Source organism: Trematomus bernacchii, unplaced genomic scaffold (assembly GCF_902827165.1).
Source record: "Trematomus bernacchii unplaced genomic scaffold, fTreBer1.1, whole genome shotgun sequence".
NCBI lineage: Eukaryota > Metazoa > Chordata > Actinopteri > Perciformes > Nototheniidae > Trematomus > Trematomus bernacchii.
This window is the reverse complement of record NW_022987778.1, coordinates 260,411-272,370: the sequence shown is the minus strand read 5'-3', so window position 1 is coordinate 272,370 and position 11,960 is coordinate 260,411. Positions and strand designations below refer to the sequence as shown.

The following is an 11,960-nucleotide window of genomic DNA, read 5'->3' as shown; positions in this document are numbered from 1 at the left end:
TGTGAGGTAAAGTGTGTCGCCATGGTAACCGGTTAAAACTCCAAGTGGCGATGAGGTCTTAAAATGTATGGAAAGGGTCTTAAAAAAGGTCTTAAAAGGTATTACATCTGACTTCAGGATTCCTCCATATACCCTGAAGAAGGTTCTGTAATGTTGAGAAGACAACAAAGCTAAAGGGAGTATGATTTATTTTGTTCAATAATGTTTAATTATGTCTAATGTTAAAAGGGAGACTTATCTTATTCCCTAGATAACAATATGAATCTGTAACTATCCATTTGTGCAGTTCACATATGATTTAAAACAAAAATATGTAAATAAAATGTATTAACCTTTGAATGAGCCCAATTACCGAAACTTTAATATAATTACAGTTTTAGGCCTCTTAGCTTTTGTTATGATTGGCACAGGAAGTACACAAGGAACAAAATGAGAAAGAAATATATATTTGGATCATGATAGTCTTAACAATTACATAATGCAGACAAATATGTGCGTAAACATGTATTCAACCCATTAGCTTTAAATAAAAAAGAAATAGAAACTGCAGTTTTTAAGTGTGCTCATTTATTCGTTTGTTTGTGACTTTAATTTGTCTAAAGACTCATGATGATGGTGATATTAGTCTTCAAGATGACATTTTAAAGGTGACATTTGCCAACTTTATTCTCGGGAACTTGGGGAGTTCCACTTGTACACACACAGAATCACACACACACACACTTTAGTAGGGGTTCTTGTAGGTGTGGTCCATGATGGTCATCAGAGCCAGCCAGGTCTCAGTGGCGGTAGGGATGATCTGATTGGCTGGCAGGATGAAACCGTAGCGACCGGTGTCCCTCAGCTCGAAGGTGTAGGAGTACTTGATGCCCTGGTTGTAGGTCCAGTCGATGGTGCCACCGCTAGCTTGGTCTACAAAAGAAGCAGGTATCATCACGGTGTTGTTATATACAGTACAGTAAAGATGTATAACTATCAACATCTAATTTGTTTTTGTACAAAATGTCTTTCTCAACAGAACTACCAGAGTGGTGCTGGAGTCCTAAAACCTGACAATGAGTTAGCATTTCTGGTCCCATTGTCTCGAAGTCAATGGTTTTTTGAACTGGTTTTGTATAGATGGCTCAATAGAGAACCGCAGTGACGCGTCCTAAAACCCGGAAGTAAGTTAGCATTTTTACCACGTCCGGTTCCTTCGACAAAAAGCAATGCAATTTCTCCATAGGGTTTTGGAAAATAGCTGGAAATAAGGTCTGTGTTTGACACAAATTGAAGAGACAGATCACGTTTTGTTCTACGACATTAAATACATCAGCAGTGACCCCGCTGGTGATTTTTGAAGAGTTTACGTGTCTGAAAAACGATGGTTGTTAACAAGTGGCTGAATAGGACTACAGAAGTTGTCCAGGCCGTTTTACGTCATTACGCCGAACACGTAAAACACTCCCGCTAAGTTTGTTTGCCCTGTTCTGCTTGAAAGCAAGTACCTGCCTCCTGCAAACTGTTCAAACAAACGCTTCAACTCGTACCATTTAGAGTCTGTATGTTTGAATATGGATCTTAAGTTGGCGTGACGTTGAAGCAGCGACCCTGCTGTATTCGTTTATAGCATAACGTTAGCATTTTGCTTCTGGCGACTAGATTTAAGATTAGAAAATTAGTGGGTAGACATGTGGATATTATCCGGCTGAACAAAACGTGATCCGTCTCTTAAATGTGTGCCAACCACAGACCTTATTTCCAGCTATTTTCCCAAATCCTATGGAGAAATTGCATTGCGTTTTTGTCGAAGGAACCGGAAGGAGTTTACTTCCGGGTTTTAGGACGCGTCACTGCGGTTCTCTATTAAGATCTGACATACAAGCTGAAAAGATTTACACGTTTTTGTTCTATGTCATAAAATACGTATCATTGCTGATGTGTTTCGCCAACAACAACAACAACAGTGTTCCGAGTGTTTCGAGCCAGGTCCCGGCTTAATGTCATCGTTCACTCTTTCCCACCTCATAGGGCAGTGCCACTTGCTCTAGGAAGCTAACATTCAAACACCGTTGGCCATCGGGAGCAACTCAGGGTTCAGTGTCTTGCCCAAGGATGCATCGACATGGGCTGGAATCGAACCCACAACCTTCTGGTTGAAAGACGACCGCACTGCATCGCAGCCACAGTCACAATAACAACATGTAGAATTTAATATTTAAAGACTGACTTACAGATGGTCTTGATGATGCTGCCGTATCTGTAGCTAGTACCGTACAGGGAGGCCAGGTCGGTGATAGCCTTCTTAGCCAGTGAGTGCTGTGGGAAGAGATTACTACCATCACATATTGATCATCTACAGTATTCATAGTTTCTCATATTGCTTATGCATGTTCTTGCATTTAAACGTTACAGGCGAAGCTACAGATGAGCCAAGGATAGAGATTTACTAAACGTGAGCTGGACAAAGCCAGACAATCACAGCACTGATGGAACTGAACTGAACTTATGCTCAACTAAGTACATGTTTACATCCAACTGCACCATATATTCTACCTCATACCGTTTTTATAGAACACATATTAATTTCTAGTTTTGTAATTATCAACTGCACTGATACAATACATGTGCAATAACTTACTGACTTGCTTACATTTTGTACTGCCTTGACCGTATTGTTCTTGTATTTGTATGGTAATGTTGTATTTTGTTTGTAAGCGTACTGTTCAATGTATCATAGGTCCAATTTATAGTCACTTTATATATTATATATTAAACGTTTTTAGCTTGTATTATAAAATTATACTTATACTGTCTGTTATGTGTGATTGCACCATCGGGAATGTTTGGAATTTCGGTGTACTCTGTGTAGTGACAATAAAGGAATCTATCTATCTATCTATCTATCTATCTATCTATCTACCTATCTACCTATCTATCTATCTATCTATCTATCTATCTATCTATCTATCTATCTATCTATCTATCTATCTAAAGAGTTCTGGGTAAAGAAGTAAGAGAAGGAGAGGGATCTTTACCAGCTCGGTGTCGTCCTTGCATGGAGTCTTCATGTAGCCGTAGGGGTACAGGAGCATCTGGGAGTAGGCGTGGATTGAGACGAAGGCCTTGATGTTACCGTGGGACTTCACAAAGTCCACAATGGACTTGACCTCAGACTCAGAGTTAGCTTTGGGTCCACGGTAGGTCTCTGCGCAGGGTTTATCGCTGGCACCAGCTTCTACACAGAGAAGAAAACTGAGTCAGAGAAACTACAGAAAAAATTGATCCCATGAGCAGAGATGGCAAAAGTACACACATCCTTTACACAAGTAAAAGTCCAGATACTTGTGTTTAAAAATACTCTGGTAAAAGTAGAAGTACTGACTAAAGTTCTTTACTCAAGCAAAAGTAAAGAGGGCTTTGAAATGTACTTAAGTAAAAAGTACCCATAACTACCATCTGTTTTAAAGAGTACCTGACCTCCCTTTATATTAATAGAACAATAATGTCATTGTTAGCTAATGAATGTTTCCATGCTGAACAACGGCAACATGACAACGTTTTCATTGGTCCCTCTTCTTTAGAGAAGACCAGGAAATGATGGATACACGGATCGTGTTCAAATCAATAGGCACGCAATGACTCTAAATAATAATGATCACGCCACCAAACACACATTCAAACTAAAGGAACCAGCCTGTTTGGAAAATGTGAGAAGTAGAAAGTACAGGTATTTGAGTTCAAAATGTAAGAAGTAGAAAGTTCAGGTATTTGTGTTAAAAATGTAAGAAGTAAAAGTAAAAAGTCATCAGAAAAATAAGTACAGTAACGAAGTATTTGTACTCCACTACTTCCCACCTCTTCCCATGAGCTATGAATACTTTGCTAGCCCTTGACTCATTAGATATTAATATTCATGGGACATCCGTTAAGTACCAAAAGGTTAAACTTGTAATGTAGTGACTCTACTATAACTGAACCACCTTAATGTGTTATTTAATGTTATTTAATGAGTGTGCTATGCATGTTGGAAGGCCATTGTTGGCACCTCTGTGTAATTGTGCCACCATGTTGTCCAGGAGTCACTCTAAAAAGATCATCCTGTAAATCTTTACCGCAATGTCATATTTGTTTTTTTGGCAGCATCTGGTGGTAGTATTGAGCATTACATTGGCGATTTCAATGCAAATCGCTAAAATGATGGATGATAAAATCAGTATAATTTATAATTTGATGAAAAAAACATTATTACAGCTAGTTGAGCTTTAAGTGAGAGACAAGTTACCTCCGAAACCAGCATCCCAGTTCCTGTTGGGATCGACTCCAATGCAGCTGGAGCCGGGGTTGGGCTTCCTGGTCTTACGCCACATACGGTTCTGGAAACATCAGAATAGGTCATCACAATATGTCACTTTTTAACTTTGGTTTATTTCTTACTTTTTTTCTGTTGTTGTAACTTTTCATGCATTCATCTTTCTTTGAGACGGACACTGTCAGCTTAAACTGATTTACACGACCCGTTACTGTCTTTACTGACTAGAATTTATATTGCAACCTGAACTTATCAATGTCTTAAATCCCACAGTTTGTGTGGAACTAAGAAGGCAAGGCAAGGCAAGGCAATTCAAAGTGCTTTACAAAAATGAAAGACATTAAGAGCATTAAGAAAAAGTGCAGCAGAAATATATTATAGAATGGCATTTAAAAACACTCATTTAAAAGCAAAGATAATAAAACATGAATAACAAAAGGTACATGGATTAAAGTTACAGTGCAGTGTGAGAAGAACAAGTCTCTGCATTCATGTCTTTGAAAATGTTTGGGAAACTTGTGCCATGCTCAAATTCATGTGAAAGCTCTCTTAATTGTCTTTGGATCAGAAACGCTGCATAAGCCTTTTTAGAAGTACCAAAAATACATGTTATGGCAGTTGAATATGAGTGAGTAACATATTCTAGCTTTGTGAGACTCACGCTGGTGTGGGTGAAGTAGTAGCCATCGGGGTTGGTCACGATTTCCAGGAAGATGTCCATCTTGTTGAGGATGGCGGTGAGAGCGGTGTCACGTCCGTAATCATCAACAATCTACTCACAGAAAGGTAGAGAATACGTTGTTCAGTGAGCAGCCGGTTTGTGGTCATCAGCTGAAGATAGACTAAAAGCAATGTGGACATTTTTAAATCACCTTTTTGGCGAACCAGGTGCCGCTGGCCTGAGTGACCCACTCTCTGGCGTGGATTCCAGTGTCGATCCAGATGGCGGGACGGTTGGTTCCTCCGGTGCTGAACTAAGACACGAGAAGGAGGAGCAGTCAAACAAACACATAATGAGTGAACATACTTTCAATTATTGTTATATATATTTTTATATTAAAGGTCACCTAGTATGCAAAATCCACTTCTTCATGTCTCTTCTACATCAACATGTGTCCCCTCTGTGTAAAGAGACTCTGAAAGTTTCAGGAAAAAAGATTCTCTCACTTTTTGTCCTGATCCATTTCTATAAAAACCTGTCTGAAAATGAGCTGATCAGATTTTGGCCACTTTACGATGTCATAACGATGTTTTGGCTTGTGTAACCATTAGCCAATCAGCAACCAAGGTACCCCCCCCCCCCCCAACCTTATCACCTGAATCTCCTCCTAGAGCACCAATAGGCGCTTTCACACCGGAGTACTTTTACCCATACTTTTCCCGTTTAGTACCTAGAATTTTGCGTTCACACCAAAAAGAGAACTTAGTTCAGAGAACTTTTACCCCCATTTGTAGTCCCTGCTAGAGAGGTGGTACTATCCTGGGGAGAAAAAAGTACCAATTTCTGATTGGCTGGGCGAATTGCAAACCACGCCCCGTAAAACTCTGAAAAGTTTTGTGAAGCCGCCATTGTATTTGCTGGCATTAGCATTATTAGCATTAGCATTAGCCCCGCGCACCAACGGAGAGAGACTAACTTATGGCAACACAAAAAAAAACATGGGAGCGGTGGAGTGATGAGGAGGTGTCGGCGTTCTGGCGATTTACTCGGAAGGCTTCAGTAGAAGCTGCTGGGAGTCCCAGCAGCTTCTACTGAAGCCTTCCCCAACTCCGGGGACTTCCGGCCGGGGACTTCGGGTGGCCGTATACGCCGTGAAGTGGTTTGCGGCCTGCCAGTAAACCCAAAGCAGAAGAAGAAGAAGTGACGTCAGCGGCTTCATTTGCGTAATCTTCCCTCAGGGAACTTATTCCGGTGTGAACGCGATCTGTACTTAGTTCCATGGGGGCACTAAGTGCTGGGCACTAAGTGCTGGGCACTAAGTACGGCAAAGTAGGTGTGAAAGTGGCTATTGTGTTCTTTTTAACCAAATATCTCTCAGAGGGGCGTGGGGAGTGGCTCCTTATTTTCATCTAAAGTAACAGACACAGAATCAGCACTTTGGAAACAGGGCTGAAACAGAGGGGATTATGGGATGCTGCAATGATCTGTGTGGTGTTTGGAGCCAAACACTTCAGAGACATGTTTTGTATATATCTGAGACCTATAATATATTGATGAAAAACAGTATAATTGGGGACCTTTATATAGAAAGTTTCCACAATGTCTAGTAAAAAGAAACAATCTTAATTTCCTAATGAAAGTTCTCAAATGATCTTCTGTCCTTCATTAAGAGTAATGTTATGTTTGAGTTGTGATCATATATGTGTTTGTTCAGCATATGAAAAAGAGTCTTCTTTGCTGAAAATGATCCAGTTTGTTATATTTACCTTGAGCACATTCAGGGGACGACCCTCGTAGCTCTTGCCGATCACAATCTTGCTGACCAATTTGGGATTCTCAGCCACCAGCATGTCCTGGAAACTGTAGATCTACAACAAATACACAATCAGGATATTTAGGGTTAGGGTTGTAATAACAAGTTGTTGACATGGATTAGGGTTATTTTGGGTTGCAGCTTAATTATATAGTTGGAAGTGCTCTTCTGATGTGGATGATCACTTTCTACAAGCCATCTGGTCCTTTTATAACCAGAATGAGAACTTGGTACTTTGGTTGATGACTGCATTTCGATTGTCATTTGGTATAGATTTTCTGCATGAGGATAACATCTAAACGTCCATCGCAGGGAAGATGTGTTTTCTTCTTGGGGATTTCAGAATTGCTCCTCTATTCTTTGCAGATGATGTGTTTTAATTTGGGTCCGACTGGGACATTTACCACACACTGAGCTTCTTCTTCAAGTTTAAAGTGATAGCTATGAGTATCAGCAAATTCAATCCTGATTACATTTTATTTTTAAACATTAGAGTTGGTGCACTTACCTCGTTGATGGGGTGGTACCTGGCATAGTCGTAGCTGTCAGCGTTTTTGGGCTCACGAACACGAGCAGCAGAGACCATCTCCGTCTGCTCCTCATCCAGCATCGCCTGCAGAAAAACATATAACATTAATTTTAACATAATATATTTTTCTGTCCGACTGAACTTTGGCCGAAAAATCTGCTTCAAACTTCTTAAAAACTCAAAAACCAAATGCAGTAGATTCAATTCTGTTCATGTTCACTTTGACTTTGACTTTTGATGAAGCCTGGATTGATAAGCTGTTTTGCAGGCCTCTTACCTGAAGGTCTCCGATCATGATGGAGTAATCGATGGCGTTACTCTCCAGGTGAATTTTGACGGACTGCAGGGTGTGGGAGGGAACTCTAACATCCACAGGGGTTCTAACATCTGTCACTCCCCTCCAGAAATCCACCTAAAAAGAAACATAGATAGCACATAACATTTTAGGGTCAGGGTTCAGGTTCAAGCTCTTTATTTGTACCCGTAAGTAGATTTAGTTTACAGATAAAAAGACAAGGGATCCATCCTGACACACTCTAAAGACAAACACAGACAACAGACACATCCCTAATAAAAGAACTAAGAAAACTGCTGTACACCCTGCTCCATCAAATCTCAAAAATATTTAAAAACAATTCAAAAGAAAAGCACTATTACAAACATGGACATTCACGGACACGGACAAATTCATAATTAAATAAATAGGCATCTGTGTGACGCTCCAATGATTTGTTAATTTGTGCAATAGCTGCTGATAAAACTGTTTTTATACCGCTTCGTTCTACTCTTTGGGACAACTAACCTCAGGCCCGAAGGAAGAAGCTTAAATTCTGAGTTGGAATTGGATGAGGGTTAGGGTTAATGAAGCTTTGGACTTTCATTATTTACAAACTATTTTATTTAGAAGTAATTATCAGAGCATGATGAATGACCTCAAACTCGTGGATGTCCTCCAGGTTGTTGATAAGAGCCAGCTGGTCTTCATTCTGTGCATACATACGAAGAACCTGATGCCTGCAGAAAGAGAAGCAGAATGTTTTACATCTGTTGACTCAAGAGAACTTCACAATCAGCTAGAAGTTGGCACATATACTGTAGGGGGAAATCGCATTTCCCAATATTACATTACATGTCTCAAAAAGCCCACCAAGCATGCACTGGTCTTGTAGACATTTAAAAAATAAAATAAAAGCGATTGTTATAATGTCAGAACATATTGATTATTTCACATTTCTGCACAAATCTAAAGATCTCTTACAGCCTGCAACTCAGTGAGAGGATGGTAGTAGCAGTGGAGGAATGTAATAAGGTACATTTAAAGTATTAAGTACTATTTTGAGGTACTTTAACAGAGTATTTGTATTGTAAGCCACTTTAAACTTCTACTCCACTAGATGTTGGAAGCCAATATTGTAATTTTTAATCCATCACATTTATCTGACAGATTCAGATTAAAATAAATACAAATCATCTAATAATTAAACATTATATTATAGGTTAATATATCCAGCAGCAGTATACAAAGTAAAATAAGCTCTTCTTTTACCAGCTGGGATGAACATTATCAAAATCAGGTCATTTCATATATATTATTCTGTAATGGGCCATTCTGCATAACGAGTACTTTTACTTGTGGTACCTAAGTATATTTTGATGCTGATACTTTTAGTAAAATAAGATTTTGAATGCAGGACTTTTACTTGTAAGACAGTATTTTTACAATCTAGTATTGCTACTTTTGCTTTTTGAGTATAAAATCCGAGTTATTTCACCTCTGGGTGTTACTTACCCCTCAAAAGTCTCCTTGCCGATAACGGCCACGAACAGCACGGTAAGTGCGAGCAGCCCCCTCATCTTGACTGACAGTCTAGACTTGGCGGGGTCCGATCGAGGCTTTTATGTCTGAATGTGTCGGGTTACGTGTCCAAAACCACAACCTTGCTTAAGGTGATGGAGGTGTGGCAGCGGCTGGAGCCTTTCCCACGTCAGCCTGGAGAAACCAGAGCAAAAGTTACACCATGCAAGTTGTAACTTATCTGGACTTGAGTTCAGTTTACTACGACAAAGAGAAGCTTCTATCTGTTGTGTCCCCTTATTGAGTTATTTGTTTAAGAGTTGTTTAAAATGTAATATAAAATGTAAAAATCAAACAATTACACATCAAGGTTATTGTTCAAAACTTCAACTAGAATAGGCCTATATATATACTTTTTTTTTTAAAGTTGTTTGCTATTATTTTTAATAAATAAATCCATTTATCGACTTAGTGTTGCAGCACACGATAAAACAATATCATTATCATGTACATTTGCTTTAAATAAAACTTTATCTCACAGCACCAAACATTATTTTTTGCATTGTATGTTATCACAGATGTAATGGTTTCCTTTATTTTTTTCTATTTTTTCATATAGAAATGTCTTCATAAATACTAGATCATTTTGCTAAATATAGTTCATGGTTTAAGGATTATTTGTAGTGTGTTTTTTCGGAACAACATGACCTTGACAATGTGGCTTATCTCAAAGCTTGTAACTCTTATCTGTTCTTATTGTGTGAATAACCACAGTTTCTTGGACACACCCATGGAAACAATACAATGAAAGAGTCGTCGTCTATGCTTGTCTAAATTCAGTTTTCAGCTCAAGATGAGTCTCATTGCTCAAAAGGAAGCAGCAGCTGTGTGTTTCAGCTTCCTCTTTGTTACTGTGGACGCAACACTGAAATCAACAAGCAGTTTCTAAAGAGCAGAATTTAAACCAGCTGTTGGGCTACATGTCCTGTGTACTGCACGTTTTAGCAGTAAAACACGTTCAGATATGAGACAACTTGATGTCAGAGTGCTATAATTCACATCTGGTGCATTCACATGCATGGTTTCATTTAAAAAATGAGATATTCAACCAAATATGTGATGAATAAACTGAAAAGCTTCATCAAAATAACGATAACTGATAAAAACATGCCAGATTTTGCCTTCTACTGCTTAAAAAGTAATATTTTTGTAGGTAAAGTAAGCCTCAATGTTTTGACATTCACCAATGGACACCAGATAACACTTTTAAAAGACACTGAAATCCATTTAATTTCTTCCATGAATACCTTCTTATGTCTGTATCACAAAATAATTATCGCACACTTTCAGATGTTAAAAGTTATTTGACATTACTCACTTATCCGACATCTATCCCCTGCCCAGAATCTATGAGTTTAGGTTATGCAACCCAGCTGATAAGGACTGTGCAGTGGAAAAGTAAAGAGACAGAAGCGAGACACAGTCAGGTGTGAAAAACACCTGCCGAAGGGTTTCTGATTCACAGAGACTTACAGAGAAGCAGACAGCGTGTCCGCCAGCTTCCATGTGCCCTGCCGAAGTGTCATTGAGCAAAACTCTTAGATCCTACACAGTAAATTTCTCTGAGTAAAATTGACTCAAATTGAAGAAAATTTTACTCTAAAAATATAACATTTGGTCCCAACCTATATAGAGTAAAATGTACTCTTTGTTCAGAGTTGTATTTTTAGAGTTCATTTTACTCTATTATGTGCTTAGATTTGACTCTGCTTAATGGTTATTTACTCTATGTAGTGTATATTAAAAACAACTCTACTGCCATTTTACTCCAAATAGAAGGTAATTTTACTCAGAATAGAATAAATGAACCATAATGATCTTTACAATAAAAAAGGTCAATAAACCAAAGTGCTTAAGGAACATGAGTGTGTGTGAAGCTGGCCATTGAGCGGCCCGACCAAGCAAGGAGGCAGAGGCAGAGAGTTCAAATACAACCCGGTGTGGGCATTTATTCCTCTTTGTGGTACAGGATACACAGCCTCAATATGACTGTCTCACGTGAACACAGTCACCAGTCACCAGAACCTCACACACACACACTAACAGGAAAACAGAACCTAAATACACACAGGACTAATCAAACCAACAAGACACAGGTGAGGAGGGAGGAGAAACACAGGGCACCAGGTGAACACAATCACCAGCAACAGACAAGACGGGAGGGGGAACACTTTTCAAACTACAACAGGAAACAGAGACAGACAAACTAAAACATAGACAGATTGTGACAAATATATGCATAAATGACAATCACATGCTTCCTGTGCAATGTTTTAGCGTGGAACAAATTAATATACTTCGCCAATAATGAAGCTATATAATCCGTAACGGAGACCGAGATCTATGGCCCCGGAGATCACCTCCGTTACAGAGTGGTCATGGTTTAACTCCAATAGAATTGACTCTGCATTTTTGATCGCACTCTAGAAGCTATGAGTAATAAATACACTCCAAAATGATTAAATATCACTATTTCAGAGCAAAATAGTAATTACTCTGGAAAAAATACTCACCAATATTTCCTGTGTATCTGCTCAGTGTAGGCATCACTGAAGGCATCATCTAAAAGCATAGAACACAGAAGTGTCTGTATTGTTGTTTCCGTCACAGTGAAACAGCATTTTGATAATATTATACTTCCTTATTCTGATGTATTCGTGTCTGCTGAAATAGGTGGTCAAGATATATGTATTGCTCTACAGCCTCTTGTTACATACATCAAATAAAACATTTGAGCAGATATATAGCAGTTGTATTTGAAGCCATGAGTTACATTTCTGTTTCCAATAAAACCATATGTCTAATTGAAGA

General features: G+C 38.9%; 1 protein-coding gene across 2 annotated transcripts; it reads right to left on the bottom strand.

Moving 5' to 3' along the window:
• Nucleotides 1–430: 430 nt before the first annotated feature.
• LOC117497316 (carboxypeptidase A1-like) lies at nt 431–11,747 on the bottom strand. Of its 2 annotated transcripts, none has more exons than XM_034149277.1 (12): nt 11,663–11,747; nt 9,084–9,284; nt 8,227–8,308; nt 7,572–7,706; nt 7,274–7,378; nt 6,719–6,820; nt 5,164–5,265; nt 4,953–5,063; nt 4,265–4,355; nt 3,018–3,217; nt 2,214–2,298; nt 431–912 (listed from the first exon to the last, which is right to left on the bottom strand). In XM_034149277.1, exons 2-12 carry the CDS (start codon nt 9,146–9,148, stop codon nt 725–727), a joined length of 1,266 nt encoding a protein of 421 aa, XP_034005168.1. In that variant the 5' UTR covers nt 9,149–9,284; nt 11,663–11,747; the 3' UTR covers nt 431–724. The 2 variants fall into 2 exon arrangements, with proteins under 2 accessions (XP_034005168.1, XP_034005169.1); XM_034149278.1 differs by lacking the exon at nt 11,663–11,747 and adding an exon at nt 10,623–10,682.
• Between the last annotated feature and the right edge of the window lie 213 nt (nt 11,748–11,960).